This window comes from Heptranchias perlo, chromosome 5 (genome assembly GCF_035084215.1).
Source record: "Heptranchias perlo isolate sHepPer1 chromosome 5, sHepPer1.hap1, whole genome shotgun sequence".
NCBI classification, from domain to species: domain Eukaryota; kingdom Metazoa; phylum Chordata; class Chondrichthyes; order Hexanchiformes; family Hexanchidae; genus Heptranchias; species Heptranchias perlo.
Genome location: NC_090329.1, coordinates 90,985,675 through 91,009,783, shown reverse-complemented (window position 1 = coordinate 91,009,783; position 24,109 = coordinate 90,985,675). Strand labels below are relative to the sequence as shown.

Sequence of the window (24,109 nt, the reverse complement as noted above, 5' to 3'; positions counted from 1 at the left end):
ATCTCATTTGGGCAAAAAAAGGAGAGTATGATACACACAACAACAGATACATAAGACTCACACATGCACAAACAAACATAGAAAGAGGGAGATAGCACAAGAGTTACTGTAACCTACATTTAGATATGCAGAGTGATCTCTCTCACACATAAAATAGTTTTATTAGTTTCCTTGTTCAGCTTGTTTGTTATATTCCAGGACTAAATTTGCTCTAAAAATTAGAAACTTTTTTTTTTTAAAAAACAGTCCCATGCTTTGTAGTGCCAGCAGACAATGAAAGCTACTAAAGAATGACAGCTCTTCAGGTACTTGTGTTTTATATGTCAGGCCAGAGGTATAATATATTCAAGCATAGTCTCAAGATAAGGGGTCGGCCATTTAGGACCGAGATGAGGAAAAATTTCTTCACGCAGAGGGTTGTGAATCTTTGGAATTTTCTACCCCAGAGGACTATAATGGATTATAATGTGGGAAAATGTGAAGTCATCCACTTTGGGAGGAAAAATAAAAAAGCAAAATATTATTTGAATGGAGAAATACTACAAAATGCTGCAGTACAGAGGGATCTTTTTGTGTTTCGTGTTTTACATGAAACACAAAAAGTCAACATAGAGGTGCAGCAGGTAATCCGGAAGGCAAACGGAATATTGGCCTTTATTTCTAGGGGGGTGGAGTATAAAAACAGGGAAGTCATGCTACAACTGTACAGGGTGCAGGTGAGACCACACCTGGTGTACTGTGTACAGTTCTGGTGCCCTTATTTAAGGAAGGACATACTTGCATTGGAGGCAGTTCAGAGAGGGTTCACTAGGTTGATGCCAGGTATGGAAGGGTTGTCTTATGAGGAAAGGTTGAACAGGTTGGGTCTATACTCATTGGAGTTTAGAAGAATGAGAGGAAATCTTATTGAAACATACAAGATTCTCTGAGGGGACTCGATAGGGTAGATGCTGAGAGGATGTTACCCCTCATGGAGGAATCTAAAACAAGGGGGCATAGTCTCAGAATAAGGGGTCACCCGTTTAAGACGGAAATGAGGAGGAATTTCTTCTCCCAGAGGGTAGTGAATCTTTGGAATTCTTTACCCCAAAAAGCTGTGGAGGCTGAGTCATTGAATACATTCAAGGCTGAGTTAGACAAATTTTTGATCAGCAAGGGAGTCAAAGGATATGGGGAAAAGGCGGGAAAGTGGAGTTGAGGTAAAAATCAGATCAGCCATGATCTCATTGAATGGCGGAGCAGGCTCGAAGGGCCGAATGGCCTACTCCTGCTTCCAGGTCTTATGGTCTTATGGCTATGGATGTTCAGTCGTTGTGTATATTAAAGTCTGAGATTGATAGATTTTTGGACACTAAGAGAATCAAGGAATATGGGGATAGGGCAGGAAAGTGGAGTTGAGGTAAAAGATCAGCCATGATCTTATTGAATGGCGGAGCAGGCTCGAGGGGCCATATGGCCTATTCCTTCTCCAATTTCTTCTATGCAAGTATGTGTATAATATATGCAAAGCCTCTTACATTCCATGTTTTGTCAAGACTTTTTACAGAGAACTTTTATAGGAGCTTATTTCAAATGAGTTTTTGTATGCTAGAAGTTACCTCAAGCACAATGTTACTTGTTGTTTAAGTCTTCTTAAACCAAATCATAACATCTCTCCTCAAAAATCATTCAAAGCTGACAGCTATTCACTTTAGCCCAAATGTACAATAATACTCCCATGTGCTCCAATCCTCTGACAAGCTTCCTGTGCATGGGGGACTCACCAAAAGTTATTAATTAGTAACAAATCATGTTAGTCACTCAAATATTTAACTTTAATTTACTGTAAAAGAAAATAAATAATATTTGGTACTTCCTGCTTTTAGCAGAAATGTTACAATGAAAATATTTCAAGTTTTGTGTTTTTTAGCCAATGGAGATATAGTAATGATTTAAAATTGCTGGGAGGTGATATAGTACGGGTGTGTCGGATTTTGACTATATTTAATGTACAGGCTTTGGATATTTTTCTTGTGTTATCTCTGTCAAATATAGGTTTTGGATTTTTTTTCTCTATTAAAGCATTAAGTGCGTGAACCTTAGTCTGTGTAAAACAGGATCTGGATCTTTTTCCACCACAAATTTATTGAGAATGCTAATCTAAATCCACATGGCCCTGGTTCTCCACAACAATAAGGTCTTTTTCTGTTATTTTTCACTGGAGTGCCGCTATGATTAGCCTACAATAGACACTTATTGTTTCAAAACAGGCATTAGCACATTAGGGTGCCTGTACCCAGCACAGAGAAGGGCAAGCTCAGGTGAAGAGAGAACCTTATCTAGTGTGCCAGTTCAGTTCTGTGAATTTTTGCAACCTTTCTGGCCTTTGCAACTCTCTGTACCTGAATACACAAACACCATAAATGTTATGGGATAATCCCTACCATTCTAGGGATTGCAGCTGCTTGTTTCTCCACCAGCTATATCTACCAATAGGTTCTCATAAATGGATTTAAATATATTTCAGTTAATTTACTTCTTTCTAGGGTGGCAAAAATATTCCACTAAATAACTGGTGCAGTTCTAAAGGTGAGCGATTTTCTTCATTTCTGTCATATTTATTTCACATCAAACTGTATTATTGTGTCATAAAACCACCATCAAGTCAGTCAATCATTACAATACGGTGATGGAAATGGCCTGAGTTTTTTGGGTCTTCTCCCTGTGACAAAGACAAGGCTCCTTTAAATCTGTCTGGAAAGCAGTGGAGAATATACCATTGCTTTTAGATGTGCCAGTCTCATTAGCAGTGATGTTTCTCACCTCTAATACATTTGCAGTAAAGGATTTAAAATACGTTCATCCAGGTCTTTTAGAGTTGTTAAATGTAAGGAGTCTTATAACACCAGGTTTTTCCTTTGCAATAAGTAAAGATTGAATAATGCTGCTGCTATTTGCCTCAGACTGGTAGCCCAGCAAGTTGAACAAAGCAAGTGTTTATTTTGTGTTTGTTGAGTTGAGGGATGTCCATGTTGGATGATAGAACACTTTCATTTTGTGCACCCGGTTTAAGCATTGAACATTACTGAATCAGATATAAAAGGAGGCCAATGCTGAGTTAAGCTTCGTTGATCCTACTCCAACAAAATTCCTTAACCGCAAAATCACAACAGCATTCCCAACTACACCGATGTGAATTTTTGATTTCCAACACCTGCCTGAATAAGTTTTCAACTGAGTGACAAATTATGGGCATTTTTATTCTGTAAACACTTTCCTACTGGGAACTGTATTGAAATAGTCTAAACTCCATTTGATTATTTTCCACAGAAGCCTTACAACCCTGGCCGACAGAGAGACTTTCATTCAATCAACCTAGGCACGATTTGAATCCACGTCCCAGAACTCAAAGGCCATTCTTTCAGCCAACTGTACTACTCCATCACTCAAGAATTTTGTTAGTAGTCTTCTATGGCTCCCCAACTTTTTTCACTTACCGTAGTAAAAATCATTAACCACCTAAGAGGAATGCTCGAGATCACAGTTTTGATTTCACCTCTTCTGATCTTTCCTTTACTGCTTTTATACAGAAATGAGCATTCTGTAGTCAGATTCTGATTGTCTCCTGCAGACCACCATCACACAGAAGACTGATGATCGTTATGCCATAGCACCCCTAAACTACCCAGCGTTCTCATTTTGTACTGCATCTTCGATTCAGATCTGGATTTTGCCTCTTTCTCTGCTGTAATTCGTGTCTTTATACCATTACAATTTCAATTGGATCCAGTTTTGAATTTAGTCATCTTAATTGAATCTAATAATGCCAAACTGTTGAACTTACCTTTGCCTTAAACAAGGATGCACAATAGAGGATATCAGATGTCAAATCTGAAATGTGTGCCAGGACATGTGGCTGGGAATAGGTGAGCAGCAACTCAGATCAGACTGTTTACAGCCATCTGAGTTAAATCTATTTACATTGGAGCTGATTTTAATCTGTCAAGTAGCAGGGTTTAAATCCAAGCTGACATTAAAGTAAAGTAATTTGCAGAGTTTAGACATTTGTGTTTTGATTTGGAACAGTTGCAGATTTGGAATGAATCAGAATTTAAAGCTGTGATGTAAATGCAGCTGGAGCTGGCTATTATTTTCCTCTGGAGCAGGGCCAGACTGCACTGAAGTTATTTGCGATCCACACAGTAGTTTCCTAATTCCCTATAATAGCTCCACATATAAAACATGCATTTGTCTTAATCCACAAATGGCAGCTTGTTAACCAGTTCTGGCAGGCCTTTGGTGCTGCTGTCCTTGCAACTTTTTTTTTGCCTGTGTTCAGTGTCTTTTTACACGTATCCCTTTTAGTTTTGGCCCATAGTGATTTCTGTTTGTCTTAAATAATTTGGTTTTATCGTCTCTTTCTGTTGTTTTCTTTCCCCAACGCCGCGCATGATTCCCTGCCTGAAAGAACAAACAGGCTACCTGCTATAAAGCTGCTCTTTAATTGACTGCTGTGCGAAAGTGGTGTGGGGTAAATTGGCTGCCGATTTTTTTTTTCCCTCCCTGTGGGAAACCGGTTATCCTGCACTTGGCACCTTGCCCTAACAGCCCAGCTGAGGTCAGAAACATACCATGTGGGGAATCGTGGGCACAAACCAACATCCTGTCATTTCATGGTGCAATGTGTACACCAACATGTGCTGAACCAATGGGCCTGTATAGCCTTTTTTTTAAGAAAGTATTTTTATACTCCCAAGTGAGAGGACAGAGGGATCCAAACTGTCAACTTATGTACAATCTAGTACCCCAAGTGACACTTCAAGATCAGCCAGTAGAGAGGTGCCTATTTATTCAATGCACGTCATGTGGCCTGTGCCCAATGGCTCCCAGTTAGTGGTTCATGTTTTAAACAAACTACTGCCAGGTCTGTTTGGTGATGCATCATAGACACTCAAAGCTACCAAATTCATCAGCAATCAAACATGATGCAAAAACTTACCCGTGACACCATTAGTGTGACTGTCACAAGCAAGTTTTGCATTATATTTGATTGCTGTAAACAGTCAAAAGCCAGTTTCTTCCCTGCACTCTGCTCTGCTGCACAACCTCAGCTTCAAAGATCCAAACTGGAGAAGAAAGATACGCAGTTACCTCATTGCCTGATCTCATAGTAGCCAGAGTGATGGAAGCACTTGAGAAATGTTTAGATCCCATTTACCCTACAGTGCTGTCATACCAGCAGTGCCAACTTTTGCAGTAGAGCAATGAAGCAGTTGAAGTGCAGCTGGTGCTTCTAGAGGCATCGAGGTCCAGCAGAGTTGTTGGTTCCACCAGCACCTCAGAGGCACTAACACCTCAACATTGCCCCTAGGGACAGGGTAGCTACCTTTTTTTTCCAGCTGTGAGCAGACTGAAGGCTCAGTGTATCTATGATGCTGGCATATACAGGCCTCTCCCTTCCCCAGGCCCAGGTTTAGACGCAGTGCCCAGAGCAGAGTGGTAAATCGTGACTTTCAAACAACCACGTGCACATAGTTGTTTGTCTATTGCTTGGAAGATATAGAATCTACAATGTAATATCAGTCTTGAGAGTAAAAAGAAGGATTATTTCCAATGGTTGGTGAATTGGTAAAAGGGGCAGAGGCTAAGGGATTATTTACTAGAAAAACAAAGGGGGAAGTTAGAAGAAATCTTTTCACACAGAAGTTATTAGAACATGGAATGCTTTATCATAAGTGGGTATTGAAGCAGAGACCATAACATCATTTAAAATGAAACTAGATACGTATTTGAAAAGGGTGTAGTTTTTTTTTGTTCCTTCATGGGATGTGGGCATTGCTGGCAAGGTCAGCATTTATTGCCCATCCCCAATTGCCCTCGAGAAGGTGGTGGTGAGCTGCCTTCGTGAACTAAGTGGCTTGCTAGGCCATTTCAGAGAGCAGTTAAGAATCAACCACATTTCTGTGGGTCTGGAGTCACATATAGGCCAGACCAGGTAAGAATGGCAGGTTTCCTTCCCTAAAAGGACATTAGTGAACCAGATTGGTTTTTATGACAATCCAGTAGTTTCATAGTCACCATTAGTGATATTAGCTTTTTATTCTCAATTTTATTTTATTAACTGAATTTAAATTCCCCAGCTACCATGGTGGAATTTGAACTCATGTTTCTGGATTACTATTCATCCCTCCTAATATCTCCTTTTTTGGCTCAATATCCATTTATTGATTAAGTCTCTGAAGAATTTTGAGACATCTTTTTACCTTAAAGGCACTATACAAAAGCAACTTGTTGTTATCATCATTGCTCTCATCGCCATCTAGGATCAGCAGAATTCCAGCAGGCTATCAATGAAACCCTACAACCAGGCAATACACTTACTGCTTCCACAAGGTAAGTACTTAGAAGGAGTAGTCCATTAGATGTCACACAACTGAAATAAAATCACAAATGCCGACAAGCAATACTGTATCAATTCAAGCTACCAGCATTCATATACTACATAATAGAAGAAATAAATGCTCTTTACTTAATCTGAACATTGTTCTAAGTATTTATTTGTCATCAGTTCTAATATAGCAGGAGCCCAGTCTAAGAAAGAAATAGATGGTATATGAAGAACTGAGCATGAACGTATAGGTGAAGGTGGCTCTGGCATGGTTCCTTGGCAGAGGGCCACATTGACTTCAAGGACCATTGGTAGTGATGACAAAAATTATATGGAATGTGGAAGTCTTGATGAAGTTGAAGACGATGGTTCAGCTATATCAATGTCTCCTTGCAAAATCTCAACTTTCTTAGATACACATCCACTGCCATTATCAGGTAGCTGCTCCTGGTACAGGAGATATGCTCCATGCTACAGCAGTGTCACTCGAATGTATGCTACTCATGCCACCTGATATCACAGGCAGCACTTTTCTGCTTCTTCCAATCCTCTTCTGCCAAGTCCAGTGCTACTGGAGCACTGAATGTAGTCCCCACAGTGGCTAAAACCCAGAAGGTGGAAAGAAATTTTCAAATCCATGTACCTTAAAATCATTTAATCGTACAACACAGAAAGAGGCCATTCAGTCCATCATGCCAGTACCAGCTCTTTTAAAGAGCTATCCAATTAGTCCCACTCCCCAGCTCTTTCCCCATAACCCTGCTCATTTTTCCTTTTAAAGTATGTATTCAATTCCCTTTTGAAAATTTCTATTGAATCGACTTCCACCACCCTTTCATGCAGTGCATTCAAGGTCATAACAACAAAATGAATACACTTGCTTTGTTGTATCACTGAATTATTCCCACAGCACTGTATGGTGAGACCCTTTAATATCTGGCCCCTTCATTACTATACCCCTTGATTTCAATGAATTCATAATCACACTTTTTTTTTACTCAACAAGAACATTGGACAATGTGCAGTCAGCAAATGCTATACTGTGCTCCCAACATTGTTGCCATCTATTATTGAATTGCCGCTGGTATAGTGCATTACAATGAAGGCAATTTCTAGACTTATGTAAAAGGTAGGCACTTAGGCAATACTAAACATGAAGAGGTGAATCTATGCAGGAGGTGGAATAGGGGGAAGAGCTTTAAAGATTGATTTCTCCATAGGCTCCAAACTGGAGCTAAAGGGACTAAAAATTCCTATGCTTTCATAATACGAAAATTGCACAATTGGGGTGAGGTGGTGGGGGGGGGGGAGAAAAGAGTCTGGTTCTGCCAGATCTCCTCCCACTTAACAGGTGCACAGTGCATGTCAGGACCTAATCCTGGTCATTGAAGTGTCATGAACAGGTGCAGAAAATAATCAAGAAGGCTAATGGAACACTGGCCTTTATATCTAGAGGACTAGAGTACAAGGGGGCAGAAGTTATGCTGCAGCTATACAAAACCCTGGTTAGACCGCACCTGGAGTACTGTGAGCAGTTCTGGGCACCGCACCTTCGGAAGGACATGTTGGCCTTGGAGGGAGTGCAGTGTAGGTTTACTAGAATGATACCCGGACTTCAAGGGTTAAGTTACGAGGAGAGATTACACAAATTGGGGTTGTAGTCTCTGGAGTTTAGAAGGTTAAGGGGCGATCTGATCGAAGTTTATAAGATATTAAGGGGAACAGATAGGGTGGATAGAGAGAAACTATTTCCACTGGTTGGGGATTTTAGGAGTAGGGGGCACAGTCTAAAAATTAGAGCCAGACCTTTCAGGAGCGAGATTAGAAAACATTTCTACACACAAAGGGTTGTAGAAGTTTGGAACTCTCTTCCACAAACAGCAATTGATACTAGCTCAATTGCTAAATTTAAATCCGAGATAGATAGCTTTTTGGCAACCAAAGGTATTAAGGGATATGGGCCAAAGGCAGGTATATGGAGTTAGATCACAGATCAGCCATGATCTTATCAACTGGCGGAGCAGGCACGAGGGGCTGAATGGCCTACTCCTGTTCCTATGTTCCTATGGTGGAAGTGGGGCCCAATAGGTTATTAAATGTGGTTTCCATGCAGCGATTGATTACCACTTTTTAAGTGACAAATTAAAATTTGGGGCCTTTCAGCTCTTCTTCTTTGTGATTCATCTGCTCAGTCATTTCTGGTATGCTGTGGCAAGGTGTTGCAGAGACATTCCTTACTCCTTCTCATTGGGATGGATGCCTCAGTTGTGCCAAAAGAGTGCAAATGCCTGCCCAGAATATGTACATTTGCTGAACCTGGGATCTCAGATGGAGTCAGTGTCAAGGATTGCTGGCAGGCAGAGGTGCCATCTAACTGTACTTCCTGCTGTAGCGACCTACCATGACCTTTGGGGCTAAAATCATGAGATTCTTTTCACTGGGTTCAAGCTTGCTGGAGGCCAATTAAGGCCTTTTTATTTCGTTACTGATTCCACTGGTGCTGTCCTCACTGATTTCTACTTAAGTACTCCAACTGTTGTTTGTTCTTACTCTGCACTGCAGTAAAAATAATGGGAGTGCAGCAAACACAAGTTACAGTGAGTGTTTGTATTTCGTGCACAGATGCAGAAGCCAGAGGGCTGGAGGAGAGTGCAAACATGAAGTTGCAGGAAAGATGGGCAAGGATTTGGGAGGCGAGAAAACGTTCAAGGACTTTGGAAAGGAAAGGGAGGTTGGAGATGGGGCACTAGTTTGCAAGGACTGAGGAGTCAAGATCAAGAGTGTGAAAGATTCTAAATCTGACAGCTGCTCTGACTATTCCAATACAATTCTAGCACTATAATAAACAATTTCAACATGAGATAATGCCAGATTTCTCCTCCACTGTCGCCAAACATGGTCAAGGACTAAATAAATACATTACAACTGTGAGAGGCACCAGTTTGAATGTCAGGGCACATTCCTGTGACCGGACATAAAGCTGACACTGCTATCACTAAGCTGCTCAGCTGCATTATTTTAATCTTTTTTGAAATATTTGATATGCAGTGATTGTAGTGAAGTTATGGACAAAGTTCTTGATATGATATGCAGAGTATGAGACCAAACTGAGAGGAATAGAACTGAGCATTAGATGTACAATGCTGTAGGGCGATGTTATATCTTGGTTTCTGACTCAGTTACTATCTAGTTGAACAATGGCTTGAAATGTGGTGATGTCAGTTAATTCAGATGTCCTAAAGACAAAAGGATGTGGTTTCAAACCTTACCAAAGGACCTGGATCATCTAATATTAACACTCCATAGTAGCTGGCTGGAGACTCTGCACTGACAGAGTTATTGTGCTTCAGATAAAATGTGACTCCATTGCGTCGGTCAATTTTGCTCCAAGATAGTTTGCCAGCACCTTGTTTCCCAAAGGTCTCAAGCTGTATAAAATATTGTTGTTTCAATACACAACCCTGGCCATGCTATGCATCAAAGTAGCTCCTCCCGTAGTTCAAGTAAATAAACTAATGTCTTAATGTGAAACTTGCCCTCATAACTAAGAATGCAAAATTTAAAGATAACATTAATTGTTCTATTTTAAATGCATTATTATGATAATATTGAATTGTTTAACCTCCACTCAATGCATTGTAATCAGAGATTGTTTGTCCCATTGAAAATAACTTGAGATTTGGCAGCAGGAACCTGATATCAAATATCTACTATCAGGCTATTATAACCCAGGCATTTCTGAGTCTCAGTGTGTCTCAAGCACTAATTCTGTTTGATTACTTTTTACCATTTTCAAAAATTGTGATTATTTTAGTGAAAATTTATACCAGAGTAAAATAGTAAACAAATATGATTTTTACATATAAGCAGGACTGTTACTTTTTTGATGATTAATGCTGGCCATTATTTTATGTCCTTAAATGATGGCTTAAAGTTTTAAAATATTATCTTCAATTAAAGTTAAAGGAATGCAGAGGATAAGAATATAAGAAACAGGAGCAGGATTAGTCCATGCGGCCCCTTGAGACTGCTCTGCCATTCAATAAGATCATGGCTGCTCTTCGACCTCAACTCCACTTTCCCACCCGATCCCCAAATCCCTTGATTCCCTTAGAGTCCAAAAATCTATCAATCTCAGCACTGAATATACTCAAAGACTAAGCATCCACAGCCCTCTAGGGTAGAGAATTCCAAAGATTCACAACCCTCTGAGTGAAGAAATTGCTCCTCATCTCAGTCCCAAATGGCCCACCCCTTATTCTGAGGCTATGCCCCCCAGTGCTAGATTTTCCAGCCAGGGGAAAAAGCCTCTCAGCATCTACCCTGTCAACCATCTTCAGCTACCTCATCAATGAACTTCCCTCCATCATAAGGTCAGAAATGGGGATGTTCGCTGATGATTGCACGGTGTTCAGTTCCATTCGCAACCCCTCAGATAATGAAGCAGTCCGTGCCCGCATGCAGTAAAACCTGGACAACATCCAGGCTTGGGCCGATAAGTGGCAAATAACATTCGCACTAGAAAAGTGCCAGGCAATGACTGTCTCCAACAAGAGAGAGTCTAACCCCTTGACATTCAATGGCATTACCATCACTGAATCCCCCACCAACAACATTGTGGGGGTCACCATTGACCAGAAACTTAACTGGACCAGCCATATAAATACTGTGGCTACAAGAGCAGGTCAGAGGCTGGGTATTCTGCGGTGAGTGATTCACCTCCTGACTCCCCAAAGCCTTTCCACCAATTACAAGGCCCAAGTCAGGAGTGTGATGGAATTCTTTCCACTTGCCTTTATGAGTGGAGCTCCAACAACATTCAAGAAGCTCAACACCATCCAGGACAAAGCAGCCCGCTTGATTGGCACCCCTTCCGCCACCCTAAACATTCACTCCCTTCACCACCGTGGCTGCAGTATGTACTACAGCAACTCGCCAAGGCTTCTTCGACAACACCTCCCAAACCCGCGACCTCTACCACCTAGAAGGACAACGGCAGCAGGCACATGGGAACAACACCACCTGCACGTTCCCCTCCAAGTCACACACCATCCCGACTTGGAAATATATCGCCGTTCCTTCGTCGCCCCTGGGTCAAAATCCTGGAACTCCCTATCTAACAGCATTGTGGGAGAACCTTCACCACACAGACTGCAGCAGTTCAAGAAGGCGGCTCACCACCACCTACTCAAGGGCAATTAGGGATGGGCAATAAATGTTGGCCTTGCCAGTGATGCCCACATCCCATGAACGAATAAAAAAAAAGCCCTCTGAGAATCTTGTATGTTTCAATGAGATCACCTCTCATTCTTCTAATCTCCAGAGAGTATAGGCCCATTCTTCTCAATCTCTCTTCATAGGTGAACCCTCTCATCCCAGGAATCAAACTAGCAAACCTTTGTTGCACCACCTCTAAAGCAAGTATATCCTTCCTTAGGTGGACCAAAACTGTACACAGTACTCCAGGTGTGGTCTCACCAAAGCCCTGCACAATTGTAGTAAGACTTCCTTACTCTTGTACTCCAACCCCCTTGCAATAAAGGCCAAGATGCAATTGCCTTCCTAATTGCTTGCTGTACCTGCATGTTAACAAGGACACAATCCCCTTTGTCACCACCACCACAGAGATACCTAAATTTAAAAGAAAATCACCTGGTAATGCTGGCCTCCTGAATGAGTCCAATATTTGTAAAATATTTCCAAAGCTGGATATTGAAAAATTATCCTTTGTTGCTTGGACTTTGCACCCACCCACCTCATCCTTTCCTCACATTCACTCCTTTTATTTGAGCAGTATTCAATGCTGGGGAGCCAAGCCAAATGCAACATAAGAACATAAGAAATAGGAGCAGGAATAGGCCATACGGCCCCTCGAGCCTGCACCGCCATTTAATAAGATTACAGCTGATCTTCGACCTCAACTCCATTTTCCAGCCCGATCCCCAAAGGCAACAAACTTCAAATATGGCTCAAAGGTAGTGTGCCTGTGTCTTTTTAAAAATAAATTACTGGGCACTATTATTTTGGACAAATGCTTTTGAACAAGCCATTGAAGGCCCTTATCCTGGCCTTTCAAATGAGGAAAGCATCACACCACTTGAAGTTCTAAAAATAAGTAATTTCTAATTGATCAAAAAGCAAAATACTGCAGTTGCTGAAAATCTGAAATAAAAGCAGAAAGTGCTAGGAACTCTCAGAAACTCAGGTTGCATCAGTCAAGAGAACAAAAAACGTTTCTGATATTGAACCCTTTTTTCAGAACACTGTTCTCTTGAGAGATGTTGCCTGACATACTGAGTTTTTCCAGCACTTTCTGCTTTTGTTTCAGTAATTTCAAATGGTTTTGCATAATTGTCACAATTAACTTTCAATATCAGTGCAGTCAAATCTTAAATCCCACTTTTTAATGTTTTAAATTTAATGCCAGAGTATTCACTAATAAAAGTTGATCATGTTTTGTAATTTCAGCCATCTCATCTACCAGCAAGTGTTGCTCCTTTTTTCCCCAGTATTAGGATGGTACAGCATGCACAATGGAACTTTCAAGCAGAGGTATTTAATCAATGTGCATGTGGGACTAACGTCCATTGATTGGGCAGAACCTCGGTCAGAGACCGTTGATCTTTAATAAATTGATCTTTAGCAATAAATTCTGAGATAAATTTAATAATAGTAGCAGATATGATAGGAATGAATGAATGTCAACATGCAGAACTAAAGTGATGAGGTACAGAATAGTATCGTGACCTTTCCCCTGAATTAGATACAGAATTAAACCTAGCTGGGAGTGTGTTTCCAGGTAAAGAAATAGTTAGAGAGCATCATAAATCACAAAAGCAGATTTTCTCAATGCTTCAGCAAGCAAATGCATCACATAGGTTAGTACTGAATCATGACGGCCTGATCTACACTGAGTTAATTGATCTTAGCAGAGGAGGTGGTAGGGACATTATAATTGGCTTCAGTAACCCTGGGATATGGAGGATAAAAATAAGCCAAGGTTCCTGCTCCTGATAACTGTCCAATGACCTCTGCTAGGAATGTGTGTGTCTAGTGAGGACTGAATTGGGCTCAGCTGTGATCCCACTCCATTGTTGAAAAGCCTACCAGCCCTCACTGCATAAGTTCACACATAAATAAACGACCACTTCAGTGTGATGCCAAAGGGGTGCTGACACTATGGTGCTGTCCTCAGTTTAAACCATGGCAACAAGGGGAGCAAAATAGAAAACAAAACTGCAAGAACAAAGATTCAGATGTTTAATCAACATCACCTAAACCTTGAGCTATGTTATTGTTGGAAAACATTCCTATGTATTTTATTTAATATAATGTATATTTAGAAATGTAGTAATTTTCCCAATGCAAATACCTGCACTGTAATCTTCAGCTCAGATTGTAGTGATATAGAACCATGTAATTTGTACTCTTTTGCAATGGTATGGATTTTGATTTCACTGACAGTTACTAAAAAATAAGAAGTTATTTTGTGCACATTCTAAAAGAAAGGAAATGACTTGCATTTTTATAATGTCTTTCACAACCTCAGGACATCCCAAAGCACTTTACAGCCAAGTGTGGTCACTGTTACAATGATGGGAATCACGGCAGCTAATTAGTGCACAGCAAGGTCCAACAAACTGCAATGAGATGAATGACCAGATAATCCGTTTTAGTGGTGTTGATTGAGGGATAAATATTGGCCAAGACATCAGGAGAACTCCCCTACACTTCCTCACATAGTTTTGTGGGATATTTTATGTCCCTTGAGAGGGCACACGGAGCCTTAGTTAACATCTCATCCGAAAGACAGCATCTCTGACAATGCAGCACTCCCTCAGTACAGCACTGGAGTGTGAGTCTGGTTTATATGCTCACCCCACCAGAGTGGGGCTTGAACCCACAACCTCTGACTCAGAAGCAGGAGTGCTACCACTGAGCCTGGACTGATATTCTAGAGGTAATTTTCCAACTTCACGCTCTCAGTGGGGCACCTCATCCACGGTAGCATTGATCAGAATTTGAGTACTCTTAAGGAGTAGTCTTGCTGCTCCCGGCCCCACAGAAATTAGGTCTAACTTACCTAGCGGGTTCCCGTCGGCCCAGCTGATACGGACTGGAGCGATTTGCTGAAATAAAGAAAATTTGAAGTCTCCGACTGTAACTTCTTTCTCGGACTTCAACATTGGAACTTCTTACTTCCATTAATTATTACAACCTCCTATAATCTTCAGGCTTTTCAAGACTGGTGGCGCCTAATCATTACTTCCTAATTCACCTAATTTACTTTACTCTTTTCAGCTGCCTGAGCTATATTCCAAGGCTTTCACCTTGGTTTCTCAAATAAATTAAATACACGAATTTCACGCGGAGAGGCTTAGGGCTAGGTAAAGCTAATTGATAAAGAACCTTTTATTTTCTCAAAATCTGAATAGACATTACAGGACTTGTTCATCTATGGGGTGCAATTTAACTTTGGCAGTGATGCAAAATGGACGGTAGCAGATCAGCCACCTGTTGTACATCCTGCCCAATTTTCAGTAGCTGATCTGCTACTTTCTGATTTACGCCACTGACAAAGTTCAATTTCACCCTCATCGATTTTCGGTTCATTGATACCATTAGATTATTAATATTTGTATTTTTAATTTGTCAAACAAAATTAAATGTAGTTTTGATTCTTATGTCAATTCTGATGCAGAACTATTAACATGTTCAGGATTGGTAGTACGTTAACATGCTAATTTTTTATTTCTGCAACCTGGATTCATACCCACCGTACACTAAGAGGATAAAAATCTTCTTGCTTTATCTTCTCTAAGGATTACTCGTGAATGAGTTTGGCCAGTCTCAACACAGTTCCTATTGAATAAAGATCAACAGCATAAAACTGCTAAACATTATCTAGAAATTGGTAACTGATTGCTAGTCTCATTCAGAAAGGCCATAAAACAAGGGAATGAAAAATGAACAATAATGCAGTTTGGAGGAGGAAGTAGAGCTTGGCTCTTTTGAAGTTGAGTGAAACAACACTGGGGCAGAGTAAAGTGAGCTTTACAAGATATTTGTCCTTTGCTGTGTCTTATGCTGATAGTGAGTGACAAAAGTTAAACTTCCAGAACGGATATCCCTCATCTTCATAACTTAAAAAATTACCAAAAGGAAAATGTAATCTTGAAAAAAGAAAGCCTCCATGGATGAATAAAACCGATTTGCATCTTTTTTTTACAACAAAGGTTTAACATCAATATGGTCACTTCTTTATTCTTAATATATAGTTATATATTCTTAAGAATATAATATTCTTAATATATGGATAATATATAGTAGGAATCCAACTGCATTTACAAGTTGGATCTAAGAAATTTATAACCCATTAACATAGCTAATTTTGAGAATTCATACAATATACATTAGAACCTGTGTATCACAATATTTTCCTTTAGGAGCATAATGGTCATTTTAGCTTGCTTTCATTTTCACAGTTGAGGGAAGTCCAAGGCATGCTCCCTCAGAAGTATTCTGGAGATAGTACATAAATCATACTTAAAATTGTGTAAGAGCAAGAGTTCAGTAATCATGCATGATATCCGTCACTACTGTAATTTCAATTATAGTCTCTAGCTCAATCGTCAACAAACATGAAATACAGATAGAGTAAAAAATATCACTCTCGGAATGATTAGTTTGTCAGGCAGGTACAGATGATAAAACGAAAGGCCAGACCTCACCTGACCCCAGCAATTGAGTTAAATAGAGAAGTCATGTGTGCATTTCTTGTTTCTAAAGAAACCAAATTTGAGTAAATAAAAATAAGTTGGGCTAGAGCCAGGCAAGACTTTGGGGCCTATAGGGCTTATATTTTATGAATATTTTCCCCCAGTGGGAAGCCTTGCCTGCCAAGACTGCATATTGAAATTGCGCACCTATGCTTTCTGGATATGCGCTCCCAACGGGCAAAGCTCCCTGCTGGAAGACAACTTCATCATAGCCTCATACACAGTGAGTTGAGAGTAAAAATATGGGCCTTGAAATTACCTTGTGTGGAAATTAAATAAGTGCTTCACCTATTTGTACGAAATGCTTTCGTTTGCTACGAACAACGGCATCAACACATTTAAAATAAACAGGTTAATACCTCTATAAATTCCTGTTGTTGTTTTGAAATAGTCGACAAAGGAATATCATACAAAGCATTTAGTATCCAAACGTTATTCGCACGGTGTAATTTCGAGACCATTGAGGTACACGGAAGGGTAGATTTCCCAGTCTTCACCCACGCAGCCCACAATTTTCCCATTCGGGTTTGTTGTGGGCAAGGACACAGAAAATCTACCCTTCAATGTTTAGCTATAGATCCTAAAGCTTTTCCCACAGTACAAAAATCTAACGTTTAAATGATATAGTTTATAACTTAAATAAATGTTCTCAACGTTAAAACATCCTGAAATAATGCAGGTTTGTTGTCGTACATTTTTCAACCCTTTACTTATTACTGTCATCGAAAATCTCTCAGAGGCAACTGCGCGCTCATAATGTAGTTGCACGTTATTTTATGCTTTACTAAAAGAGAGGAAAAAAACAGTTCATTTCGGAAGCAAGGTTTATTATGTGTTCGTTTGTTTCTTGAAGACAAATTGGTTTTCATTCAAACAACCAGTAGGTGGACAGACCTGGCAACATAATCTGTCTGAAAAGTGAAGCAGCATCACATTTAAACTGAATAAAATACAACAAAATCACAAGGTACTCAACTTTTTTTTCTTAAAATGAGACCACAACTGGACAATAAACAAGTTCTACCCATCACCTTTACAATGTGTCTAGTGAACAGAAATCAGATAGTGGACTATCTAGCGTCAAGCATTTTCAACCCACTCACAGAGGTATGGAATCATAGATAAATACCCCGCTACTGGCTCACCATATTTACAATCCCATTAAATTAACATTAAATAAATATATACAAACATGGACAATGACAACCCGCCCTCCCCCTCCAAGCTGACTCCCAGCGGAGATCCAGCAGAACTGATGTTCCAAGTTATATAATTGTTAGGAAAATGTTTATAAAAAATTCAGGTTACCTAGGTACCGGAGTCAAAACACATTTTTTGTAGCATGTGACAAGGATGGGAACGGTCCAAACAATATAACCTGCTCCTACGTATTTTTGGCACATGGCGATAATGAGTTCAGGCCACATCTTTGAAAACGTGGGATCCCTCTTAAACGAATAAGCAGTTTGTGAAGAAATGTGCATTAGTTGTGGGAATTCAGTATCACATTATTACGTGGTGTGAGAGTAGGGGTTCCCTGGCAGAATTGTTGATGGGTTTTTAATTCTCATTGAAATTAGAATACGAACTGTTTCGTCCTGCCAGTGCGATTTCGAATTTGCCATATGCAGTGGACACAGAAAAAACACTGGACGCTGTGTTTCAGTATGTTAAGTGATGCAACCTGCGGAAAAGGTTTAACAGGGACTTTCAGGTATGGCAAACCAGCATTGTTAGACTGACTTTAGATATTGAGTGTTTTCGTTTTGTAACATTTCTACTTGATTGACAATAATATTGCTTATCAAATGTTTGCTCAATTCAACTCAGCTGACACGAAGGATTATTAGTTCGTTTGTAGGATTTTATGACTGATGATGAGGTAGTTACGAGATTGGCTCAGGTGACACATCCCTGCCTGCTTCAGTAGTTCATTTATTATATGCAAAACGTGCTAATTTTCTGAATCGATACTTAAATATTCATACGTGCACGCTAGGCAATGATAATTGTAAAAGATTTTATTAATCGTTAGGTTTAACAAAGCCAGAGAAGGATGTGTCAAACGCCACAATAAATGCATTATTCCTGTCGTGTTAAATTTCTTGTGTTTTTTCCCAAATAAAGGGATTCCAGACCGAGTTACACTATCAATGTGACTCGAGTTTTAATGCAGTTCTTGAACAATTGTAATCTTTCTTCATCATCAGTTCACAACTACTTTCGATTGCACATTGAACCCTATTATTTGTAAACTTTTATGGTTAGGAGAAGAAAGCGGGATGGTGGGATTAGGTTTTAATTGCTTTACCAAAAAGCCGGCACAGACTCGATGGGCCGAATGCCCCCTTCCGTGCCGTAAACTTCCATGGTTCTATATTCAGAAGCGAGGACAAAATTGCCATCAGATAGCTATGGGTGAACTGAATATTTCATTTGTTGGGCATTTTAAACGCCTCTGTTGGTAATCTTGCGTGTATCTCAGTTACATTAACTATACGGTTAATCAAGTCTACGTGTGCCTTAAAGAACTGCAATGACCCAGGAATTCTAGGAATCCGCAGTCACCAAATCCAATGCTGAAACTGCTCCTTGTGCAGAAGTTGTCCAGATCCTCTGGGGGAGGGGGAGGGGTGGAGGAGGGGGTGGAGGGAAAGGAGGCAATGAAAACCTAGATTTCCTCTGCTTATTCAGCAGTGTTGCAGATTGCATTTAGTTAGGTCACTTCCAGTGGAGGTTTAAGACAGGATGCGGTTCATATTTAAATGTAAACTTGTGTTAGAATTTCCGTATTTTGTAATAATTGTGCCTGGTTAAGTACTGAGTTTGAATATTCAAAATACCGAATTTGCATCTTTCTAGTTCAGAGCAAAACAGTAAGAGATTATCATCAAAAAGGAATGAACCTCCGATCAGGTTACATGAAAATCCGTAATACACAAGTAATGTTTTTTTTATTGTTTTAACCTGGGGTAAGCCTTAATAAAACCGTTTATCCTCACGACTTAATACTGATCGCCATTTACCATTGCCATCCACTTCTGTCGGTGACAGAGGTTGCATTGTTGCCTGGAGTCGGTGAAAATAAAACAGGCAGCAGACATTTGTTTCATAAATTAATCCTGATCAAATGTTTCATTTTAATCACCACAGAATTCGAAAAAAAAATCCACAGAATGCAGTTCACCTTGCCCATAGATTCCCCCCTCCCCCCACAACCTACAGAATTCCAGGGACCTTGATCTTATTATCAGCGATAGCTTTAACTGGGAATATCAATTTCTTTTGTTTTTAAAAAAGTTCAAAATAAACAAGATCCGTGTGTATTCGTCAAGACAGTATTACCGATGGTTGCGCTTTTTGTAAGTGTCTGAGTAACTAAGCAGTCAAACATTCCTTTCACACCTGCGTTCTCCCAGCATTCCAACTTTCCTGCTAATGTGTCTAATGAGTTTAGTCAGTTCTGGTGTTGGGTTTGCTTTGTGTCCCCACAGGGGAAAGCATTCCATCCGCTACATACCACCTGTGGACTCACAGAGCAGCACAGGTTCGGCTTGTGGTAACTCTTCCATTGAAATGCATGGCCTGGGGCAAAGAAGTGGAAATCAAGGAAACTATCTGAAAAGGAAGCTCCTTCTCAAAGGACCCTTGAATTCTGTCTAAAGTCTCGGTGGTTTAACTTTCTTTAAATAAAATGATTCCTTTGGTAGGGTAATATAATTATATGCAGAAGTAATAAGAAGATATTGCTGTATGGGCAACAACTTAGATACAAGCCTGAAGAAAATGGCTGTACATTGTATTAAGAAGAAACGCATGTCTGTATGTATGAGCAATAAGGAACGATGACTATATGCTGACAATATGAAGATCAGAGGTGTTTGTGATAGTTATAACGACCATATGGCTGTCTGACAGATTGATATGGTCTAAACCTGTTGAATGTTACAAAAATGCATTCAGTTTCTAAATGAATAATGACAGTAATTGGTCACTGCAAAAACGTGTCCAGATGCAGGCAGCTGGAATATTATCATTCTCAGAATAGCAAACTGGGATTAAAGAGGAACAATCAGGCTCCCTATAATGTTTATCACTTGGCTACTTTACTAAATATTCATGTGTGGAATTTGGTGCCCCCTCCCCCTTTCTTGGAATGCTCTCATTTGTTTCAAAATCTTATGTAGACGAGATATGAGTACAGCGCGGCTTCATTGACTGAAACAAAATAGATGGGAAGCAAAGTTTCAAAAGAGCTCTGGGTATTCGAAATGTTTATACATTCATCATTGGTAAATATCTTCCAGCTATGAGGACAGAGTTTGCTGTCCCTGCCAGGAAATACAGAAAACAAACACAGTATAAGAAACAAGGATTTTCTGTTATTTTTAGAAGAACGCCACTCCTTTAGTTTGAGAGGGCCCCAGGACATCCAGACAACCCAGCTCCAAGAATCTGCATGTTATTTCTAAATGTGTAGTTTGCAGACCAGCGTCTACTGACCTGCAAACAGAACACAGCTTTTCTTTTGAGCGTGGCCCTCGTCTTTCTTCAGCGTCAATTTTAGCGAAATAGTGTGGCAGGGTGTTATTTTACACATGTATGACTGCAAATGACTGACTAATGGTGATGTGTATTCTTGAAGATTTATACATATATAAACAAAAAGATAACAGTGTCATATGCCTGTGCAATATATTCTAAGAGAAGGCACAATTCTGAAAGGAGATTCTTTTCGAACTAGCTAGTATTTTAGTAACTGTGGTTTTTCTTCCTAACGAATCATATCAGGCTGCTCTAGTAATCTAATAGTCCATCTGCTTTCTTCGTCACCTAGGGCCTGATTTCTAGTCTGTGGCCTTGGGTGCTGCACATCTACAGTTAAACGCCATCAGTTCTCAATCGGGTCACTAGGTGGACGCCTTGCGTAAGTACAGTCTCAATGTGTTTACTGGCGAACTTCGTCTGTGTAAGCAAACTTCCCGTCAGCTGAGTTCTAAAAGGTTTTGGGCGGAGATGTGGGAGGTTGCATCACTAAAAACAAGATCGAACAAAATGCTTATCTTTAACTTCTTCCAGTTCTGATGAAAGGTCATCGACCTGAAACGTTAACTCTGTTTCTTTCTCCATAGATGCTGCCTGACTTGCTGAGTATTTCCAGCAATTTTCTGCTTTTATTTCGAACAAAATGCTAATAACTTCTTAAGGGGAGCAACCTGTCTTACTAAGCATTTAAGTAGATGTTGCGAAATGCAAAACAATTATTGAGAGGAAGATGTGCGAAATGTACCAAGAATTAAAGAGAGTACGCCATACATGGTGGTGGAGGGGGCGGGGACTGCCCATGTCTATTATGCGATGCTCTCTGCTCATTAATCTCTGTTGGATTTCAGTCTGTCTCTTTGAAGTGAACTCGCTCTCTGTCTGTACTCATTCTGCATTTCTCAGTTATTTTTGCAGTGCTGGTATTCACCTTGAACTTGATCTGACAACTGCAACCGAGGGTGAATAATTGTCTAGTTAGAGCTCGGTTTAGATTCATATCGAGTGGAAGGTTATGGTCAGTCATACCGCTGACTGTAGGGTTATGTTTGGAGTTAGAATGAGGAACATGTCATTATTGTCACCATATGTTAAAATCGTTGTACAAACCATTAGACCTTGGGTAGTATCTCTTTATAGGCTCCATATTAAAGCTAATGTATCCAAATGGGGAAAAAACTATTAAGTTTTTATGTTACCTGATAGTCATTTTCTTTTTGCTGGAATGTTTCCATCCTCATAACATGCAGAAATGTGCACAGAAATCAGATCTGGAATGAACGTGGGACCAAAGGGTTTTGATAATATAAAAAAACAACCAATTTGCAGCCACACAAGTGGATCTTGGAATCACCTGCCATTCTGACATAAAATGGAAGTCAAAATGTTTGCAAAATTGGAAAAATACCAAGAAAAAAGCTCTTGATGCCTTGCATCCAGGTCCATATTGGTTGCAAACAGTTGACCCAGTGTTGTTCCGTTATGTGTGCGTTGTTGTCCTTTCCAAGTCAATAGAAGATTTTTTTTATATAAAGCTACAGAAAATAAAAAGTTTGGAGGAATGTTTCTCATTTCCTGTTCTTTTCCTCCTTGTCTCCAGTTTTGGTGCCTGCCTCCCCTCCAGATGTGTGTCTATTTGGGTTGTTGTTTAAGAACATCTTGTCCAGTCCCTTTAATGCTTCCGTCAGGTAGTTCTGGACAGCTGTGAGAGCAGCACAAATGGCAGGAGAGCCAAAACCATGCGTAATGAAGCTAAAGTGAGTCAAACAGCTCTGGATGCCTGGGTCTAGGATGGGGTTGGGCCTGGTGTTCCCCAAAGGAGTCCTATCCTGTGCCAGCAGATCTGTGAATTCTTTGCAAAGTTGCCTGGGGGTTAAGAAAATAAGACAAAGAATGCTGCCGTCAGATAACACAAATCAGATGTATGCAATGGCACATTATCCGGTTGCTATGGAAATTGGTTTAACCCCCTCAACCCGCACATCGTGATTACCGAAAAGCTGCCTGCATGTCATTGGGTTCCAATCTATACGAATTTATATTTAACATTTCCTTTTGCTTATAATAGAACTACAATAGTCAAATAATTCAGGATGTTTTTAATGGAATCTCATATGGTCTCAATTCCCTTAATGACCCACGGATGTGAGTCTTTTTTTTATTTACTGCATAAAGAATGAACGTAGCTGTGCAAACCTAAATATAGATTAATCTAATTGTGAAAGCATTCAGTTAAAAGCAGGACACGTTCAGACTGGTGGAAGAGTTAAGGTTAGGTTACACGTTTACTGGGGTCATTTTTCAACCAATAACACATGTTGGTGTTACCAGCATATTTTGGTCCGTGAAAAAAAATCTTCCACCTTAAAGATGTGCTAAATCAGAAATCATTAAAAATTGATACCACTACGAAGACATGGAAAAGAAATTCAAACAGAACATTTTGCAAGCGAACCACAGAGGGGATGAAATCCCCAGGGGAGTTAATATATAAAGGGTTAAATCGCAGAGCCCTGCCATTGCATTTGTGGACCACATCTAAAAGCCGAACAGTCTTGGAGATTTTCATTTCCAGACCAGGCCCTGCAAGGAGAGACAAGCCCTGTATGTTATAACCTTTGTTCTTGTTTGGTTTCTGATAGTTTTTTTCAAAAGGATTTCTTTTTTAAAAGAAGACATACGTAATGGGGAGCTGAATGTCACATTGGATCAGCACACTGGTATTTTAATTCCAGTGCCTCGGTTTGAATCCAGCCAGACCGAGGGATGCAAGTTTCCTCTGTTAACTGTCAGAATTTTCTCAGATTGAGGCTGGGGTTAGGATGAGACACAGGGGATGAATTTCTGCAGTGGTTCTCCCGCTCATCTGCAGTAATTTTGACGGAAGAGCCGGGAAACCCCGGGAAACTGTATTTACGCCGTTTTCTGGAGTTGGCAGGACCTTTCCCCAAAGTTAAGGCGGACGAGAAGTGACCCCCAACCCCTCACCATCTCCTCCCCACCCGCGGAAATTCACCCCCATAGTATTGGGGCGAAGGAAGATTTACTCTGCCTCTAAGGAGGCATTTGCACTTTAACTTTAGCTTGGCTCTGAAGTGATTTCTGCTTCACGGTGATGCTAAAGTTAAAGTATAAGTCTGACCTAACTGGGAGAAAAACGGTAAGAGACTCCCTGGAAGAGGTAGTATCACAAACCTAAACACTGCACGCAGTGCAACTCCAGCCCGTGTTAAACCTGATTTTACAAGTGCTCAAGGGTCCCATGGACCTCTTTGACATTTTCCCAACCTACCTGGAGTGGATATAAACGCCTTGCTCATACTCTCTAAATATTTAAATACCACGCATGCGCGGTGCTCTCTCTCCTGGGTAAGACAATTGCAGTCAAAAGAGTGCAAACTAGTTGCTGCATAGCTGGAAC

The 24,109-nt window shown here is 40.2% G+C and overlaps 1 protein-coding gene across 1 annotated transcript in view; it reads right to left on the bottom strand.

Moving 5' to 3' along the window:
• Nucleotides 1–16,952: 16,952 nt before the first annotated feature.
• The window catches only part of tfap2b (transcription factor AP-2 beta), a 38,860-nt gene continuing 31,703 nt past the window's right edge, over nt 16,953–24,109 (bottom strand). The window contains exon 7 of the mRNA XM_067984788.1: nt 16,953–22,554. Within this exon, the coding sequence (XP_067840889.1) occupies nt 22,257–22,554 (298 nt within the window). The 3' untranslated portion in view covers nt 16,953–22,256. The remainder of the gene's footprint in view (nt 22,555–24,109) is intronic.